The 19290-nt window shown below is 30.1% G+C and overlaps 2 protein-coding genes across 2 annotated transcripts; both read left to right on the top strand.

Moving 5' to 3' along the window:
- The first annotated feature begins 4803 nt into the window (after positions 1–4803).
- On the top strand, positions 4804–6433 carry LOC105639880 (receptor-like protein 44). Its single transcript, XM_012224061.4, has one exon. The coding sequence runs from the start codon at positions 5247–5249 to the stop codon at positions 6060–6062; it is 816 nt and encodes a 271-aa protein (XP_012079451.1). The 5' UTR covers positions 4804–5246; the 3' UTR covers positions 6063–6433.
- A 3042-nt stretch (positions 6434–9475) lies between these two features.
- Positions 9476–15808, top strand: LOC105639881 (P-loop containing nucleoside triphosphate hydrolases superfamily protein). The gene is made up of 15 exons (XM_012224062.4): positions 9476–9832; positions 9960–10118; positions 10235–10324; positions 10426–10554; positions 10897–10997; positions 11343–11457; positions 11573–11704; positions 12223–12288; positions 12603–12779; positions 13405–13500; positions 13998–14135; positions 14684–14766; positions 14998–15035; positions 15123–15337; positions 15407–15808. Exons 1-15 carry the CDS (start codon positions 9638–9640, stop codon positions 15494–15496), a joined length of 1824 nt encoding a protein of 607 aa, XP_012079452.1. The 5' UTR covers positions 9476–9637; the 3' UTR covers positions 15497–15808.
- The last annotated feature ends 3482 nt before the right edge of the window (positions 15809–19290 follow it).

The raw sequence follows: 19290 nt of genomic DNA, 5'->3' as shown, positions 1-19290 counted from the left end.
AAATATCTCTAATTGTAAGTTAAAATAACTAATAACGATACTAATTTCTAAAATAAGGCATTATAATTTAAATTACAACTTCCATCTTGCTTAAAAAAAAAAAAGGCAGTCCACCAGTAAAAAATTATTGATTTATGTTTGCTTCGTATAGTTCATATATATAATTCTTATAGAAGAAAAGAATGAGATTGAATTAGATACTCTTGATGTCAATCATCTATAGTGAAGGAGTAGGAGAAAAAGAAAAGGGTTTTGGCCACAATCATTATAAGGATATTTGAATTCAAAAAGGTATTTGAAAAATAAAATTCCACATTTCTAATATTGAGACCATATAAATTTTATTATACTGCATCTATTACCAAATATTTATCACATTTATAGATTTAATAAATAATAATTTTTTTTATATTTTTACCCTATATATTTAATAAATAATAAAATATTACCTTTTATCTTTTGAATATCATGAATTAAAAGTAATATAGTCACTTCATTTTAATTTATTATAATTTAAATAAATTAATTAAGTTTTTTAAATGACGTGAAATATTCAAGTGTGACAAGAATGATTTTATTGAAATTAAAAACAATGTAGTATTCTCTCTCACACACACATATATATATATGCTCACTTTCTTTTTTTATTTCTCCCAAAATATACACAGTCCTATTTCCTTTTTCAAATATCATTTATTATTTAATTTCTTAATATATCTCTATTTAATGTATATCCATATTCCTATTAATATTATAAAAATATATTTGTAGAAAACACTAAAAAAAAATATATAGTTTAACTATTTTAACTTTTTTTATCAGTAAAGTCAATTTTATTTTATATATATTGTCTAGAAATATTAATTAGTTTTTCTTAATCTATGTAAAAGTCAATAGAGATCAATATATATGGGATGAGGGACTATCATGCAATTTGTACATTCATCAACACTTTTGTGGTCAAGTGTGAAAATTTATTTGTCTTTTAGTGCATAGTAATGGGGAAGAAATAGGATGAATAAATGTATATTTAGTGGAAGTTTAAAAGATATAATTATTTTGTTTTTTTATTATTATTATGGCTTTTTTGTCATGAGAAAATGACCCATAGTTCTACATCATTCTTCTTTTGTTCTTTTAGCCTTCAAGAATCAGCAATAAATGTGATAATTAATTAACACTTTTGGGAAAAAAAACCATGCTTTTTTACTGCCCGATTCTTCAAGGGGTGACAAATTTTCAACCGTGAGGTCGTTTGGCATCATTACCGCTAATGCCTAATAGTAACTTTTTTGATTGGAAATTAAGATTAGTTATATTCGCAATGAATATAAATATTTCTAATTTTTTTATGGACTGAGATTATTTGAAATATATATACATATATATATTTTTCTTAAAATGAGCTTTGTGTATTATAACGAATTATTATTCATTAGTCGATGTAACCGAATAACTATAATAAGCGGAACTCGAGTTCGCAATCTATTAAAAAAATATTTTAATATATTAGGTCAAAATTCAAAGATCGCAAAAAAAAAAAATCGATTAAAATTCAGAATCATATTTATGCATTAAGCTCTCAAACAAAACATTATCACTTTCTTAAACACCATGTATCCCTTGGAGCTAAGCACATTTTGGAAGAATCACAAATCATCAAACTGAATGGATCAGGTTTCATGTTTTTTATAATTGGTTTTATTTCGGTTTTAACATAGAAAATTGTAAATTTTTTTGATTTGATCTTATTTTTTAAAACCCAACAAATAGAATTACCAAAAACAGTTACTTTTAATTAAATTAAATTAAACTGATTTAATTTAATTATATATACTACTTGATTTAAGTTAAATTTATATTTAAAAAGTTTTAGTCTATTCAATTTTTATTATTTCGAATGAAGATAATTTAAATAGACCGACTGCTCACCCTTATAGTTTGAAACAAATTAGGCATGCGAAATAAAAAAAAAAAAAAAAAAAGGCATTTGATTTTTGAATATATATATATATATATATATATATATATATATATATAGTGGAAGGTGAATAACATTACAGTGACAACCCATAAAAGATAGTCCCTTCTGCGTTTGTGAAGTGTGAACTTTTCACATCTTAAAAGGATTATTTCTATGGATTCCTCTGCCAGACATGTGATACTGATCCAATAGAGCTTCTGCCGTAGACACCTCCATTTCATGGACCCACTCATAGTGCTACTCAACCTAATTTTTTAACCCACTTTCTTTCCTTTTAATTATCAAAAAGCACAATAATTTATCAAAAATTGAACATATTCTTCTTAATTATGGTTAATATTCCAATTATTAGACACATATCATTTCCATTTCCCACTGTTTGGCAATAGAATTAGACTGAGAACAAACTTGGTAAGACATTCAACCCCACAAATTCAAAGAATAAGCAACTTACTAGAAAATTTTGACAAACTATGAAAATAGATTGATATATATTTTAATCCTAATTTTTTAAATTTTAGTATGTATGTCTATACGTCAAAATAGATAATTGAATTTAAATAAAATTCTTTTAATAGTGGTGACTTAAAGTTTCAAATGGTTAATTTTATAAAAAAAAATTTACATGAAAATCAGTAGTGGAGTCAGAAATAGAAATTGGAGAACTACAAATTTTTTTAAAAGGTTAAGGCAAAATAAAAAAAAAAAAAAAAACTATTTTAGGAACTAAAATTTTAAAAAATTTAACAATTTTAAAGCAAAATTAAAAAAAAAAAAAAAAAAAAAAAAAAACCGCTAGAGAGTGGAGAGCATCTTCGGCCTACCTAGTTCTGCTACATGGGATACGGTCCATTTCTTTTGATCCAAATGGTTATTGATTATTCACTTGGTATTTTAGTAGTTGATTATAAAACTATAATTTTCCACTTCATTACATTCATTAGCCTCCAAATTAAATTGAAGTTTATCGTTGTACTCGGCAAAATTAGTTATTTTAATAATTATTAGCTGTTTTATTAGTGTTTAGTTGTTGCTGTTTGAATAGTTTTTTTTTTATAAAACACTAAAAGATAAGTGTTACATGAAGAAACTTTTTATAAAATATTACCTTAATTTCTAAAAAATCAATTCAAAAACTGCATTATCGAATACTATAAAAAATAATATTTAGCTTTTTTAACCGGTGAAAATATTAAAAGCTACTTAAAAGTATTGTTGTAGAACACAATCTTAATATTATATATGTACAAACATATATGAATTTGAAGCTTTAATTGACATTAAAAGAAAAATACTAGTGTGAAGAATTTCATTTATTGTATTTGTATTTATATACACAAGACATATATAAGTGGAATTTTCTTTCACTTTTCTTTCTTAATATATATATATATATATATTACTTTAGCAAAATGGGGCACTTGTTCAAGTAGCTAGGTATGCCATTATCTATGTTTATCTCCCCTTTCAAAGGATTTGATATTATTTGCTTCATCTAGATTCAATGTCAATGTGGATTTTTATACCATAAGGCAATTGCCATTACCATATCAACAAGATAACTATAAATATTTTTTGTTTTATTGAGCATAATAGCAAATTTCATTGTTATGAAAAAAATCCATTCAACTACCAATTAATTTATAAAATTATTTGAAATTAATTAAACAACGAATTTTCATCTTTTAAATATATCATAAAATTTTAATTAGCATTAAAATCAATATAATATTATTTGATATATAGATAACTCGAATTCAAAACTTTTTATTTATAATATTTTTCATAGCACATACAAAAAACAACCACACCGTTAGCGTCAATTTAGAATTTTATAAATTAATGAAATTGAAGATCTTATTAAACTTAATTTTATCAAATTTTCATGGTATGTTCCTTAATAAAGATTTTCGCATTGTTTATGATATAGAATTAATTAACCTTATTTTTTATAAATAATAAAAAAAATAAATGGAAAGAGACTCAAAGAGTAACAGAGACCGGATCTGACGGCAACAGTGAGTCCAATGTGAAAGGAGTGAGAGCATTAATAACGGACTAGATTTTACATTATTCTTCGTCACGGATATAAAGCAAATATCTTTAACTCTCTCCCTCCTTGAACTGATCATCAATATAAAAAATTGAAAAACCCCGCATTTCTCCACAATGTTTCCTGCTTCCCTCGAATTTTCATCCTAATTACCAAAACCCCCTTTACCGTGCATAACACTTTTTTTTTTTACCTTTTTACTGGTTGTACATATTAGAGAGTAATTCTCAAATAAATTCTTTTTTCTAGAAAGTTCATTTTATTGGAAGTGTAACGATTTAGGGCTCAAAGGAATTACACCCTTTAAATAACATCTATTTTAAATGTTAAACTCTTAATTTTCCAAGTAAAATCCTTCAATCCCTTATTATTTTCCAACATTTTATTTGAAGTGGATTACACTTGTCTATATTCAGCTGTCGGTCAATAGATTAAAATAATTAGAAAATAGATTATTTAATAATTATTCACATTTTTTCTAGTGAAACGATAAAGATTATATTTGTTTTAAAAAAACAGAAATTTTTATTTTTAATTTAGTTTAGACAAGTCAATTTTAGTAAAATATTCCAATAAAGGTATTGGATATAACAATAAAATAGATTCATTTCATTATTCAATTTATTGATAATTTTCTTATTTTCTACTTAAATTAAAAAAAAAAAAAGCCATCTTCTCAAGTGCCACCCATATATTTATGAACTTATTTCCTTCGTCCAAACAAGGACTAAATACTGTATTGTCCCTTTCCTGCTCCTTATACGTGCAGATTACTACCCACACAAAGTCACCCCACCCTTCACTTGTGTCTCTTGCGTTCACTTTCACCAAACTTCTTTCCCCCTCCCTCTCCCCAAAATCATAACCAGGAATTGAATTCAAAGCCCAGTTTATATAAAGGCCAGGTCAGGTCACCTTTATATATATATATATATATATACACACACTATAAAGCGGAAAATTTCAAGTTCAAGAACTATAACAGGACCAGATACCCTCTTTCCCTTTCTTTTATTTTCTCTAATTTCTTTCTGTTTGACTTGTTTCCTGCTATTGCGTTGCTTCCAATATTTTTTTCTTCATCAACCTTAATGAAACAAGATATAAACAGTAGCAACCACTCTGTCTCTGTTTCTCTCTTTTTCCTGAACCTCAAAAATAAAGAAATCTAAGCAAGAATTGATTTTTTTTTTCTTTCTTCCTTTCTAAATGGGTTGTAGTTTTCGGTCTCTGCTTCTACTTCTTCTTATTATTACCTGCACTAATCTTTCTACATCAGATCCAAACGATGAAGCTTGTTTAACCCATTTAAGTCAATCTTTAAAAGACCCAACAAATTCTCTTCAAAACTGGACAAAACCAAATTTTGCAAATCCATGTTCGGGTTTCAACTCCTATCTTTCTGGTGCTACTTGTAACAATGGCCGCATCTATAAACTTTCCCTTACAAATCTTTCTTTACAAGGCTCTATTTCTCCTTATATATCAAACTGTACTAATCTCCAAACCCTAGACCTATCTTCTAACTCTCTCACTGGTCCTATTCCTGCAGATTTACAATACTTAGTTAATCTTGCAGTGCTTAATCTTTCCTCTAATAGGCTTGAAGGAGAGATCCCACAGCAGGTTGCATTGTGTGCTTATTTAAATGTAATTGATTTTCATGATAATTTTCTTTCTGGTCAAATCCCACCACAGTTGGGTTTATTAGTAAGGCTATCAGCTTTTGATGTAAGCAATAATAAGCTTTCAGGGCCAATTCCAGCTTCATTAGGGAATAGAAGTGGGAATTTGCCAAGATTCAATGCGACATCATTTGAAGGAAATAAAGATCTTTACGGATACCCTTTGCCTCCAATGAAAAATAAAGGTTTATCTGTTTTGGCCATTGTTGGGATTGGTTTGGGAAGCGGTTTTGCTAGTTTGGTACTCAGTTTCACTGGTGTTTGTATTTGGTTGAAGATTACTGAACAGAAGATGGCTCTTGAAGAAGGCAAGATTAGTCAACTGATGCCTGATTATTGAGCGTAAATTCATCAGAAGAAAAAAAAAAAAAAGAAAACAAAATTCAAGGTATGCTTTAGGTGTAATTGAAGTTGAAGAAAAAGAAAAAGGTATTTCATTGAGAAGTGGGCTAATGCTATTTTTCTCAGATGGGTTAGTTGTATTTTTACTAATTTTTTCAGACTTCTCTTTTTTTTTTTTTTTTTTTGGCTTTTGATTATTCCTTTTTCTTTAACTCTTTTCTTAAATTTATTATATCTGCGGTGTTTCTTTCCAAAACTCCAGAGTGTATAAATCAATTCAAACAAGCAATATTGCAGCTTCTCCTTTTACTTGTCAATCGTCATTAATGGTGATATGATATATAACAATCAAAGTTTAATTTAGTGTAATCAATCTCTTCCTCTTGCTTTCTCCTCCCACTATATGTGTTTTGCTTGTACGGTGATATTTTGTCTGCATTGGGCTAATTAAATTGCAGAAATAAAAAATTTCAGCGGTGGGGAACTTTTTGCGAGGAACCCTCCGTCTGGTTGCATTTATTAGAAATGCTCTTTTACCTACTTTGAAGAGTTATAGCGGCTTCTTCTTTCTTTTTCTTTTATTTTTTATTTTTTATTTTTATTTTTAATTTTTGATATAATATTAGTATAGTGAGAGAGCTGGTGGGAGACCAGCACCATCACATGGATTGCAGATTGTCTGGTTTTAATTTTATCAAAGCTTTTGTATGATTATTTTTGATGGGGCTATTCTATTGCTTTCTCTGGTTAGCCCCAACATTCTAGTCAGTCTCTTGGTCATAACTTGGCTTATTTGGTTCATGGGTCTTATGGGTACTACTATTTTGGACTTTCTTTCCTTTTGCTAGTGTACAAAATATCTTGAGACCATAACCTTTAAAGACTTTCAATTGAGCGAAGTCATACACTACAACTTGCTAACTCCGCTCTACAGTAAATAAATAATTTTTTTATCCACTTTCTTTCTGTTCATTTTAGAGTATACTATGTACTATACATTATTACTTCACATGCTTCGAGTGGCATGTATCATTGTAGTTTGCGGGTTTCCAAGAATTTTAATTTTACTTTTGTTTTTTACTTTTTCCTTCTTTTACATAGTCTAGACTTTTTAGAACTTGGGTTTTTTTTTTTGTTAAATTGTTGTTTAGGTTGGCTTTGCTTTGGTTTAATGTTACTTAGTGGTATTAAGATATTAATAAACTTGTTTTATATTCTAAGTTTAGCATGTGATTCAGATTTTGTGCCTATTCTTTCTATTTCTTCCTTTGCTCAATTGACTTTGATTTTGTTATTTAATTCAATTCTTGACATTTATATGGATTCTTCACTATCCCACACAAAAGCTATAGTCCATATGTCAGTAATACAGTTTGTTTGAAAATTGAATAATGATTCTTTTGTTCAAAGTTTTAATATTCTGATTTTGCTTAAAACCGCAAAGATAATGACTGAAACAGTGCAAAAGATAATATTTGCACATTTTTTAGCTTTGGCAGAAAGCATAAGCCACAGCCCATGATTTTTTTAATTCTATTGCTTTTGCTAAGTGGCTGTGTCACAAGAACTTTAGTAAGTCCATGACAATACAAATGGACCCCATTTTTAAATCCTGTAAAGAAGATAAATTTTAAAAAATGAGAATGTTTATATTATATGAATATGCAGAGAGAATTAAAATCCTGTTCCAAATTTGTGGGCAAAAATGTTTAAGCATTGCTTAGCTCAACATAATTGGACAAAGATCCATTTGACTAGCATTTTGCTACTTTAATTGAACATCTAGTGATGAAATTTGTCTTCTCAGGTAGTGCAGGGCATGCTATTTTTAACCACAGCAGGCCCACAAATTATCTCTGTCTAACTCTAATCCAAAAGCTATTATTAAAAGGTATTAGGTTTAAGAAATATTTAATTTTATATTATGGGGCAAATACTCGATTATTTTTCGCTAAAATCCAATGAACATTCTAATTTTAAAGATGTTATTATTATCATAAGGATCAAAGAGATGTGATTGCAAAACATTGAATCATACACCGAAAGTATAGATGGTCAAATGTGCTTTCATTCATTTCAAATAGGGGTCCTCTATGAATGGTATGCATTTCATCATGAGTTGGGTCCCAAATCCCAATATTAAATTGGTTTTTCTTTTGGTCAAAAAATGTTCCTTAACAGAATTTTTATTATTAAGCATTATGAAAATTAATAACAAAACATCTTAATTATTAAATCAAAATATGTCTATCTATATTGATGACCCTAATATATAGGGATAGCTTGATAAAAAAAAAAAAAAAGCACTTATAAGGTTAATAACCATAATTTAGGTTATGAATTCGATAATTTGCAATGTAAATTCTTCCATATTAATCTTACTCTGAGGAGAGAACACAAAAAAAAATAAAAAAAATCATTTTATGATATCGGCTTGCTATTCAGGCTAAGCGTCATTTGCACGCTTATTGAATATGATGATGAATTATTATTAAGCCAAAATTAGGTTAATTAAATGCATTGTCCTTCCTTAATGAGAAAAAGGTGGAAAGTGTAAACATTTGTTTTGTTTATGGCTTTCTTCGCTTGAACATAACAAAATGAAAAAAGGAAACAAAAATGTATAATGATGTTTCTATGTTGAATGCCACATTAAGAGAGTAGTGATGGACTGATGGCGCTTTTATTTAGATGAGGCAGTGCTGCTGGTCCATGGCTAGGGGTTTCAGTTTGCCTCTTGTCTGGCTCTGTCCACAGACACTGGATTGGAAGTTTGCTGGGTTAGGTGCTACAGGTGGTGTGGACCATCCATTGATTAGTGAATGCAGTTGGGCTACAAAAGATTTCGCCAAGGACGTGGATTAGATCCTTCCCGGAAAAAGAACTGTGGCCACGTTGGCTCGATCCAAAATAATTTAGAGATAGGCCGACTTAATATTTAGGATTGAGATGGCAATTTTAGCCATTCCTGTGCAATTGCATTTAAAATTTGCCTAATGTCCACGAAACAAGGATCAAACCGGTTACAATAGAGATTTTTTATAATTGTTCCCACTTTTCTTTTTTTTTTTTTTTTTTGCTAATACATGATTAGAAATAATCTATTTTTTTTAAAAATTTTTTTCATTGATTTGGTCTATCAACAGTAGATAAATCATTTTCATAAATTCCTTATGAAATTTTCACTTACCTATGCCATGGCTATTATCATGGATTGTACTTGTGCCTAAAAATCTTGTACCAACCCCAACTCAGACATTAATCATTAATGTTAAAGTTGCAAAATTGGAGGATGAATTTATGTTGGGCCTCATAAATCATGTTTGAAACAATGACCTTTTATTTTTGGTATCAATCCAGTCCATTTGAAACCACGGTCCGTTTATTTAGGATCATTAGAGATTGCGGGTCAGTTTCGGTTACTTGCCCATTCAACGGGTTAACTTGAAACCCGACTCATCTGTCACTTCACTGCAACACTTTTCTCATCTCTAACCTCAAAAACCCTAACTCCTCTTAGAACCCTGCATTTGAACCGTACTCGCTCTTATTCTGTATCAAAACCCTGACTTAATGGCTAAAACTATAGAGAAACCAGCAAAAGAGAACGTACAGAAAGAAGAAATAAAAGAGGAATCGGAAGAAGAAGAAGAGCAGACCTTTGAAAATCTTGGTCTGGACCCTCGTTTAATTCGGGCGTTAAACAAGAAAGACAATAGTATTTCAAAGCCAACTCCAATCCAACGAGTCGCTATCCCGTTAATCCTAGTGAGTTTCTCTTTCAGCCACCCCTATCTCTGTTCTAATGCGCTTTTTGTCTCTTGAATTGACAAGTAGTAGGCTAATTTGTTGGTTTACATTGCATCAGTTAAACTTGTAATATTGATGTTTATAGGAAGGGAAGGATGTGGTTGCGAGAGCAAAAACTGGTTCAGGGAAGACCTTAGCTTACCTTCTTCCTTTGCTTCATAAGCTGTTTGCTAATTCTGGTTCGAACAAGAAGCTTGCCCCATCTGCATTCATTCTTGTCCCTAGTGGAGAGCTGTGTCAGCAGGCAAAAACTTTAGTCTTCTTTTTGTCTTCCGGTTTTCTCTCTCATACTGCTTTATGTCTTATTTTACCAGAAAGTGTAATTTTTTTTTCTTTTTAATTATGTGTCTTGTGTTATAGGTTCATAATGAGGTTTCTTCACTAATTGATTTATGTAAGGCTCAACTGAAAGTTGTACAGTTGACAAGCAAAATGCCTGATAAAGATTTGGTTGGTTCTGTCTTCTCCTGTTTAATTTTGCTTTGTTTATGTAAGCAATGCGTTGTTGAATTAACTTGATTACTCTTTCTGATTACTGTGATTGCTTCCAGCGGACTGCATTGGCTGGTGCTCCTGCTATTCTTGTATCAACTCCTGCTTGTATAGCCAAGTGCTTGTCGGCTGGTGTGCTTCAATCAACATCTATAAACGATTCACTTGAAATTCTTATTCTTGATGAGGTGATGGCCTGTCCATTCTTATAATAATTCTTCCTTGACAACTAGAATTTGGAATAAATATACCATTTCCACCTCAACTAGATTTCATTTGGTATAATACAGTGTGAAATGTGAACAATTGTGCCATGTCTATACAGATTGAATGGTGGTACTTACTTTTCAAAATATAACATTTTGTATTCTATGTTCAAATGGATTTGACATAATATTTTATATTTCATTTTAAGAATAATAAACGTTTATTATAATAATATTTTTATCCTTGATAATTTCTTGAACAGTTTTTCTAATCAGATTTGTAATTTTTTTGTTGGGAGATTATTGATATAAATTTATTTTCAGGCAGATCTTTTATTGTCATTTGGCTATGAAGATGATCTTAAAGCTCTAACAGCTATTCTTCCTAGACGTTGCCAATGCCTTCTTATGTCTGCCACCTCAAGGTGCTTTATTTATGAGACTCTCTTTCTCCCTCTCTCTTACTGTTGGCTTAGATGTATAATACCTTTTAATTACTTTTGAATTACACCTCATAGTTTGTGTCTTCATGAGTTTGCATCTAGTATCATGTCAGCATTCTCCTCACTTCCATGTTCCAGCTAATTTCTGATAGTCTCTCACCACTGATCTTGCTAATTTTTTCTAAAAGAAATTAAAACCTTCATGGGGACAAGTCTTCACACCATTTAAAAAATTCCATGTGCATTTTGCTAGCTCTATCCATGTGATTGAGAAACTTAGATGCACACTAGTTAATATATTATAGCTTGTCATCTTATACTTGGCAGTGCTGATGTTGATAAGCTCAAGAAGCTCATTCTACACAATCCATATATTTTGACTTTGCCAGAAGTCGAAGGTGTTAAGGATGAAGCAATTCCCAGAAATGTTCAGCAATTTTGGGTAAGGATTTCCACTGTCCCATTAGGAGTTTACGAGATTCTACTAATCTTGTTTCATGAATAATTTTTAATATTACTAATGATTTTGCATGCCCCTCTTTCACATTATGTTTCAGATTTCATGCAGTGATCGTGACAAGTTACTCCACATTCTTGCCCTTTTGAAGCTGGAGCTGGTTCAGAAAAAAGTTTTAATATTTACTAATTCCATTGACATGAGTTTCAGGCTGAAGCTGTTTTTGGAAAAGGTATCCTAACTACTTACAAAGCAAAAGCATTAATTACCCAAAACGTCCTTAGCTTTTACGTTTAGGATTTGATCTCTATCAAGACGTTGGGCATGGTAGATGCAAATAGACTGGACAAAGGGCTGAACCTATTGTACTTGCCTTGTATTGACTGATCCTCTGGATACTACATAGCTGCATCTTATTCCATTAGATCTGCACGCACTAATGTTAGAAGCTGTCCAATGAGTTGATGATTTGAGAAAGCTGTGTCGGTTTTCTTCTGAATGTTATTTGAATTTAGATGGACAAACAAACTGTTGATTGATCAGGAAACCGACCCCTAAAACTCCTTGTCTCATTGAATACTGATTCATATTATCTGCTGCATCTTTATGTGTATATATGATTGTGATAGAGATTTCTATTCTGGTATTTACCTCTCACTTAAGTTTGTGATACAAGTTACAACCTCTTCACTATGCGATTTGAGATTTTTCTCCTTCTCATTTTTGATATTCTTGATTATCTTTTGACAGTTTGGAATCAAATCTGCTGTTCTAAATGCTGAGTTGCCACAGAATTCTCGTCTTCATATACTTGAGGTACATGGAGTTTCAATTTTCAGGAACTTCAGAACTCACGTGCCTTATTTTTTTCTTTGGAATAAGTTTGAGAAAGAAGTCAATCCTCTGCTTTTAGTTTTTGACTTTCTGAGGATATTTTATGGGCACACTGCTGGGGGGAAGGGGGTTTAATATGATCACTTGAAGTTTCTATTAATTATTTAATTGCAATAGCTGAATGCCAAACCCTATAGTTGAATATTAGGTTTAATGTTTCTTATTATGACTGTATATTGAGCAACAAGCAACATATTTCATATCTCATCTTTACTTTTGTGTGTTTGTCTCTTCAGGAATTCAATGCTGGCCTTTTTGATTATTTAATAGCAACTGATGACAGTGAAACAAAAGATAAGGAACAAGGGGATGGGAGTCTTCCTGAATCGAAAAAATCTAAAAAACAATCTAAGCAAAAGTTGGACTCTGAATTTGGAGTTGTGAGGGGCATTGACTTCAAAAATGTACACACGGTAAGCTAATGATTGTGATTTAATTTTTGGGAAGGGTTCACAGCTGCACTTCTGCAATATGCCATGTTGTAAATGGAAGTGGACTTTAATGTTTCAAGGGTGTGATGCACAACAACAACAACAACAACAACCAAGCCTAAACTAGCAAATATCTATCTAAACTCAGTTTTAATGTGTAGATTCAAATGTTTGAATCATTTGGTTTCTGCATCATGGTTACAGAATTTGTGATTTTGGGTGGCAATGGTAGTATGTTTCTACATAGCAAACATCTCAATTTTATGGGGACTTCCAATCTTTTAACTGTTCATTAAGGTTCAGCCAGCTTTGAGAATTATATTATAAGTATTAATTTTTTTCAAATCCCATTGGTTTAAACAAAATCTGATATCTCCTTAGCAGGGGTAGCCACTCGGGATCATTATAAGTATCTTTTTTGTTAGTTATAACTTTGGCACTAAGACATCTTCTAGTTTTTGTACCATCTACTTGTGTTCAGTGGCAAATTCTCTTTACAGCAGATTAATTATTTGTCTTTCAAATGTTGTCTTCAGCTAGTAATGCATGTCAAGTTTTTCTTGTCATTTGCTTAATATCAGTATTTTTTTCTATCGATCCTTTACAGGTCATAAATTATGATATGCCTCTAAGTGCTGCGGGATATGTACATCGAATTGGACGTACTGGAAGAGGATATAGTACTGGTGCTTCTGTCTCTCTAGTGAGTTCTTTTTGGACAAAATAAATATAATTGCATACAATATGGGAGAAAATCTTAGCATAATTAGCTTCTTGTCTGTTTGTGCAGCATAATTTTTTGTTCAGTTGTATGCATACTCATCTCTCATAGCCTGATGATATCTGCACCATGCTTCCCTCTTTACTGATTCAAAATGTTGTTACATTACGTCTTTCAAACTCCCAAAAGAGTTTTAACCAGGTCTAACTACAGCCAATAACACCACCGATTTTGGGGAAAAAAATTCTATCATGAATAGTGCTTTCGAATGCATTTGAGATTTTAATTTGTATGAATGAAGTTTTTTTTCTCTCTCTGTGCATGTGTGTTTATCTGTTGCTTGATTTAGACACTCTGCATATAAACCTATATAGAACAATGCATAGATACTCATATGCTCAATTTTTCTTTTTTCTTGTTTTAATTTTACGAATATGATTTTTAAAATTTTGCCATTCTAATACTTGATCTTTTGGTAGGTTTCTCCAGATGAGATGGAAATCCTTGGAGATGTAAAATCCTTTTTAGGGGATGATGAGAACAAAGATTCAGACATAATTGCTCCTTTTCCATTACTCACTAAGAATGCAGTAGAGTCTTTGCGATATAGAGCTGAGGTGATTCTTTTGATTTCTTGGCTCAATTACATATTATGTACTTCTTTTCCTTGTGGATAAAAATAAATGAGAACAATGATTTGCTTGGATGATGAATATATATGTGTATATATATATATATATATATATATATATATATTGTTGATATTGTGGTTAATGTATGCAGAAGTGCAAGTTGTTTTTGATTTTACTTACAGGAAACTTCACTGTTTTTTCTTCCTTGCATAAAGACCATTATTTCAAAGATATGTGCTTTTTATTTTTGATCACTTGATGCTGTAAATTTTTAATTGATGGTGCATGTCAAGTCTGGACAAAAGACTCTTGGTCATCACAGTTGCTCTCCTTGAACTAGTCTTCTAAGTAATATTTTATGTTGGTGGTGTTCTATCTGTATATCCAATTCTTTTTTTTTTTTTTTTTCCTTGTACGAGCTCAGGATGATATTTTCTTGTGTGGCGAGTAGATTGGGCAACATATTGGTTCTGGAAGAAGCAGAAATCATTTTGTCTAGAAATATCATTAATGGGTAGAGTTTTATTTTGCAGGATACTGCTAAGAGTGTGACAAAAATTGCTGTCAGGGAAGCACGAGCTCAGGATTTGAGGAATGAAATACTAAACTCTGAGAAGTGAGTATGTGATGGCTTTTCTGATTTTTCACTTGTTTGGGGTTGCCTTTGGCCCATCTCTCGCACTGTTATGGGAAGTTGACATAATCGAATTTTTTCCAAGTTTAGTACTTATTTGGCATTTGATCTCAGTCAAAGTACATTTTAGCATGATGGACCTTTTCTTTTGCAAGCTAGTTTTCATTTCTGCCACTTTTTAAACTGTGTTTTCACTCTCATCTGCCTTTCTAGGCTGAAGGCTCATTTTCAAGCTAATCCAAGGGATTTAGGTAATGTTGTTTGTTGAATATGACTATCCTCATTGTGCTTTTTTCTGTTAGTCTAATTATTGTGACCTAAATTTTTTGTTGGAGCAGATCTATTGAAACACGACAAGGTTCTGAGCAAGAACCCGCCTGCTCCTCATCTCCGTGATGTGCCTGACTACCTACTGGACCCAACAACTAAGGAAGCAAGCAAAATGGTCAAACTAGCCAGAGCCGCAATGGGAAATAACAACTCTACTCGCCGGCGGGGATCCAAGATGAAATTTAAGAAAAGCAAAGACCCACTGAAGTCTCTCTCTGCTGAGGTAATAAGGAATATTCAAATTCTAATCTTTGTATATTGAATGTAGATTTATTCTTTACATTGGTCTCAGGCATTGAAGAAAGGTAACAATGGTGGGATGAGAAGAGAAGGACAAGACGGTGGCGATACTCACAAACACAAAAAGAGAAGAAATGTTTGAGAAAGTCTTTTGACCCTTACAATTTTGTATCAGTTTCCAGTTGCTGTAAAATAACCATTTTTTATACTTATAAATTCAGAAGATGATAAAAGTTGGCCATATTAATTCTTTTAAGGCCAAAGTTGTGGCAATCTAATTCCGTAAGCCACTGCTGAGGCCAGTCTGCAGATAGAAAATTAGTATTGTCGAACAAGGCTTTTGCCAAAAGCTCTCTGCCATGATTCTTACTAATTAGTTGGTAATTTTTGTAGAAGACAATCGACTAATCGAGTTTGAATACTTAGAGAATGATTTAACATTTTTGGACCATAACTCACCTAAAATTTGAATTTATTTATCATTTATGTTTTTAGATTTGTGACTTATATTTTATTCTGAGTGATTTTATAAAGTCTGATTCAAATTGTTTTGAAAGAAATATATATTAAGGCTGTTTAAATGGGAAAATACCAGGGTCAATTTTATCTATGCCATAGTATTGGTATCTTAACTATGCACAACGCATTTTATTAGTCCAAAATTTCAATTTTTAATAGAAAAATACCCAAATTTCAATTTAGGTAGTAATAAAATAACTCTTATTGGATTCTAATTTAATCCTTACGGAGACAGCGGTTGGGAATAAAATTATTTTTTAAAAGTCAAGCAATGGTTTCATTTTTCTCACTCAGGCATGTTCTTAATAAATTACTACTTCCACGGATTCATAATATTTGTTATATTTGAGAATATAGTTTGTTCTAAAATACTTGTCACATTTATGGATTTAAGGAGTAATAAATATTTTTTTTCATGTTTACCCTTTGTATTAATTATTACTTCAATTTAGTGGTTTTCTTAAAGAACTAGTGCTACCTCTGTTCTATAATATTTATTACATTTGAAATTTCACGTCTCTTAAAAAAACCATTAAATTTGTCTAAATTATAATAAATTATTGAATAAATTAATTATATTACCCTTAATTTAATACTAATTCTCTAAAAAAAATTTAAATTAGTAATAATTATTGATCATATACAAACGGTAAACATGGAAAAAAATATTTATTACTCTTTGAAACAATAAATGTGACAAGCATTTTGAAATAAATTATTTTCTTAAATATGACAAGTATTATGTAATAAATGTAGTATTAAATTGAAAATAATATAGTCAATTTATTTAATAATTTATTATAATTTTAATAATTTTAATAATTCTCTTAAAAAACATGTTCTAAATTTTGATAAGTATTATAGAACAGAGCGAGTGTAACGGAATAAAATAAAATAAAATACTGCAATAAATAAATAAAAGTTATTCCCGAACAGAGTACTACAAATAGCAAAATGAATTTTTTTTTTTTTTGTGCTGTTTACAATTTTTGTAATGATTCCTTGGGATTACAACCTTTCATGAAAAGCATAATAAAATAAACAAATAAAAGTAGTTTCCCTAAAAAAAATATTAATCACTATTTTTTCAGCTTTTCAGTACAATTAGTTGTGGTGCTAGGCATGACCGATTCATTAAACCGCTGATTTCGATTCACAGAACGGACGATTCAAAATTTTTAAAATCTTGAATCTGAATCGGTACTTGAATCATTGGTTTCGGTTCGGTTCCAATTCCGGCGATATTTATATTTTATAAAAAAAATCAGTTTTAATGTTACATTTTTCTTTCGAAAATATTAATATGAGTTTAAAAAACATTGGTATATTTTATTTTAAATAAATTTTAGAATACTCATACTCATATAAAAGTAAACTTAATTAATTTTACAAAATAATCAAATAAACTATCATTTTATTTTGTTTAAATTTTATTAATTAAATAAATTAAAAGAAAATTTTGAAAAAAATGCTTCAAAAGAATGTAATTTTAAACTTAGTAAACAATTTAAAAGGGTAAAAAAAAGTTAAAACAATATAAGTTTAGACTAAATATTTCTCTCTTTTTTTACCATTTTACTTTTTAGATTTTTAACTTTTAAAGTAAAGTGTATTTAAAAAAAAAATCTTAAATAAAGTATATCATGTAGTAAAATGTTATTGAGACTTAGATATATAAAATAGGCTAAGTGATTATCATTTTGAAAATAAAAATAAAAAATTTCTAGTTCGAACTGGACCGAAACCGTCAGTTAACCATCAGTTCAGAGTCGGTTCAAGTTTAAATTTTAACATTCACATGAATCTTAACTGGACCTTGAACCGGTGGTTCCGGTTCAAAACTTTGAATCGACGATTTCAGTCCGATTTCAGTTCATCTACAATATAGTAAGATTCTAATTCAGTTCCGGTTCAAAACGAAGCAGTGGCCATGCCTAGTTGTACCAATTAATTTTGCAATAATAATAATAATAATAATAATAAGTAAAAAAAGACCAACATAAAGAAAGGTTAAACCATAAGAATGGCAGCCGGTGAGACTTTCAAGTGACAGGAAAAAAACAAGGAAAAAGGAATTGGGTCTCTTAAAACCAGAATAAACTTTTACAAATTTTGAAAAACAAAATGAGGGTTCATAATCTATCTTCAATATAATTAAAAACAAACGAGTTAAATTTGAATATTTTTATTATTTTTCCATAAAAAAAAATTCTATTTTATGGGACAGACAGCTAAACAGAACAAGACACATGGATTTCAATCCCTGTCACGCTTATCCTGTAGTGCAATTTGAATTTGTCGCCCTTATTTGTGGTTCTTTAGCAAAATTCCAACTCATATAGGCCCAAACCTGTTGGACCATGTCTTCTTCGAAGGCCTGAATTAAGCAGATTGATACGTTACCCCCCTGTACATAAATATAAGTTATTTTAAAATATTTTTTATCTATAAATATAAAGTATTTTGAAATATCAAAAAGAGTAATTAATAAATTTTTTTAGAATCTTAGATAATGGTAATTTGGTTGATTAAAATTTTTTTTTATAATTTAGATGAATTAATTATTTTTTTAATTACTATATGAAAACCTTAAACGATTCATATTTATGGATAAAATGAGTAATAATTAACAATAATTGATGACAATTATTTAGCCATTAATACAGTGATGAATATGTGAGAAAGCGAAAAGAAAAATATTTCTAAATATATAAATGACACTATTATTTTGAGATGCTAAAAAAGGTGAGACTATAATTTTGGGATAGAGGAATTATTTGGTAAAATTTTAATACCAAAATTTTGATATTTAACTTTAAAAAATAGAAATTCACATATTTATAATATATAACTTGTTTGAAAAATATCTAAAAAAAATTGGCATTATTAATGGCTATTAGCATTAATTAAAACTATAGCTAAAAAATGTTTAAAACTTATGCTGGTAGGGCCGTAGGTAGGGCCCATTCCAACATTCAAACGCGCATGTACCTCAATCCTCCTCAGCCTCCACGTTGCAATAAAATATGCCACACAATGCTTGTGTTGTCCAACTGTGTCATTTATTTTTTTTTCTCCCTTTTTGTTTTGCAAAATTTTCCTTAGCGTGATTATAATTTTAGAACGGGGGATTATTTAATTTTAATATTCTTTTTTTTATTGAAAATGAGAGCTAAATTCTAAGGATTACAAATAAAGTCAAGGGTGCAAAATACAATATAAATTATATGTATGTTAACTAAGTATGAAGGAAAATGAATTAATAGGTTGAAATGATATTTTTTTACAAATTATAATTATCATAAGTACCACACCACCGGGCGGCTCGCCTGAATGCCGAGTCTTTCTCCGCCGCCAACTCGACGTCGTCGTCACCTGCAAGATAAAGCAAAAATTTGTGCTTCTATACTCTAGAAG

The sequence above is a fragment of the Jatropha curcas genome, chromosome 3 (genome assembly GCF_041381405.1).
Source record: "Jatropha curcas cultivar XTBG-Jc1 chromosome 3, XTBG_Jcur_1.0, whole genome shotgun sequence".
NCBI classification, from domain to species: Eukaryota; Viridiplantae; Streptophyta; class Magnoliopsida; order Malpighiales; family Euphorbiaceae; genus Jatropha; species Jatropha curcas.
This window is presented reverse-complemented; position numbering and strand designations above follow the sequence as displayed.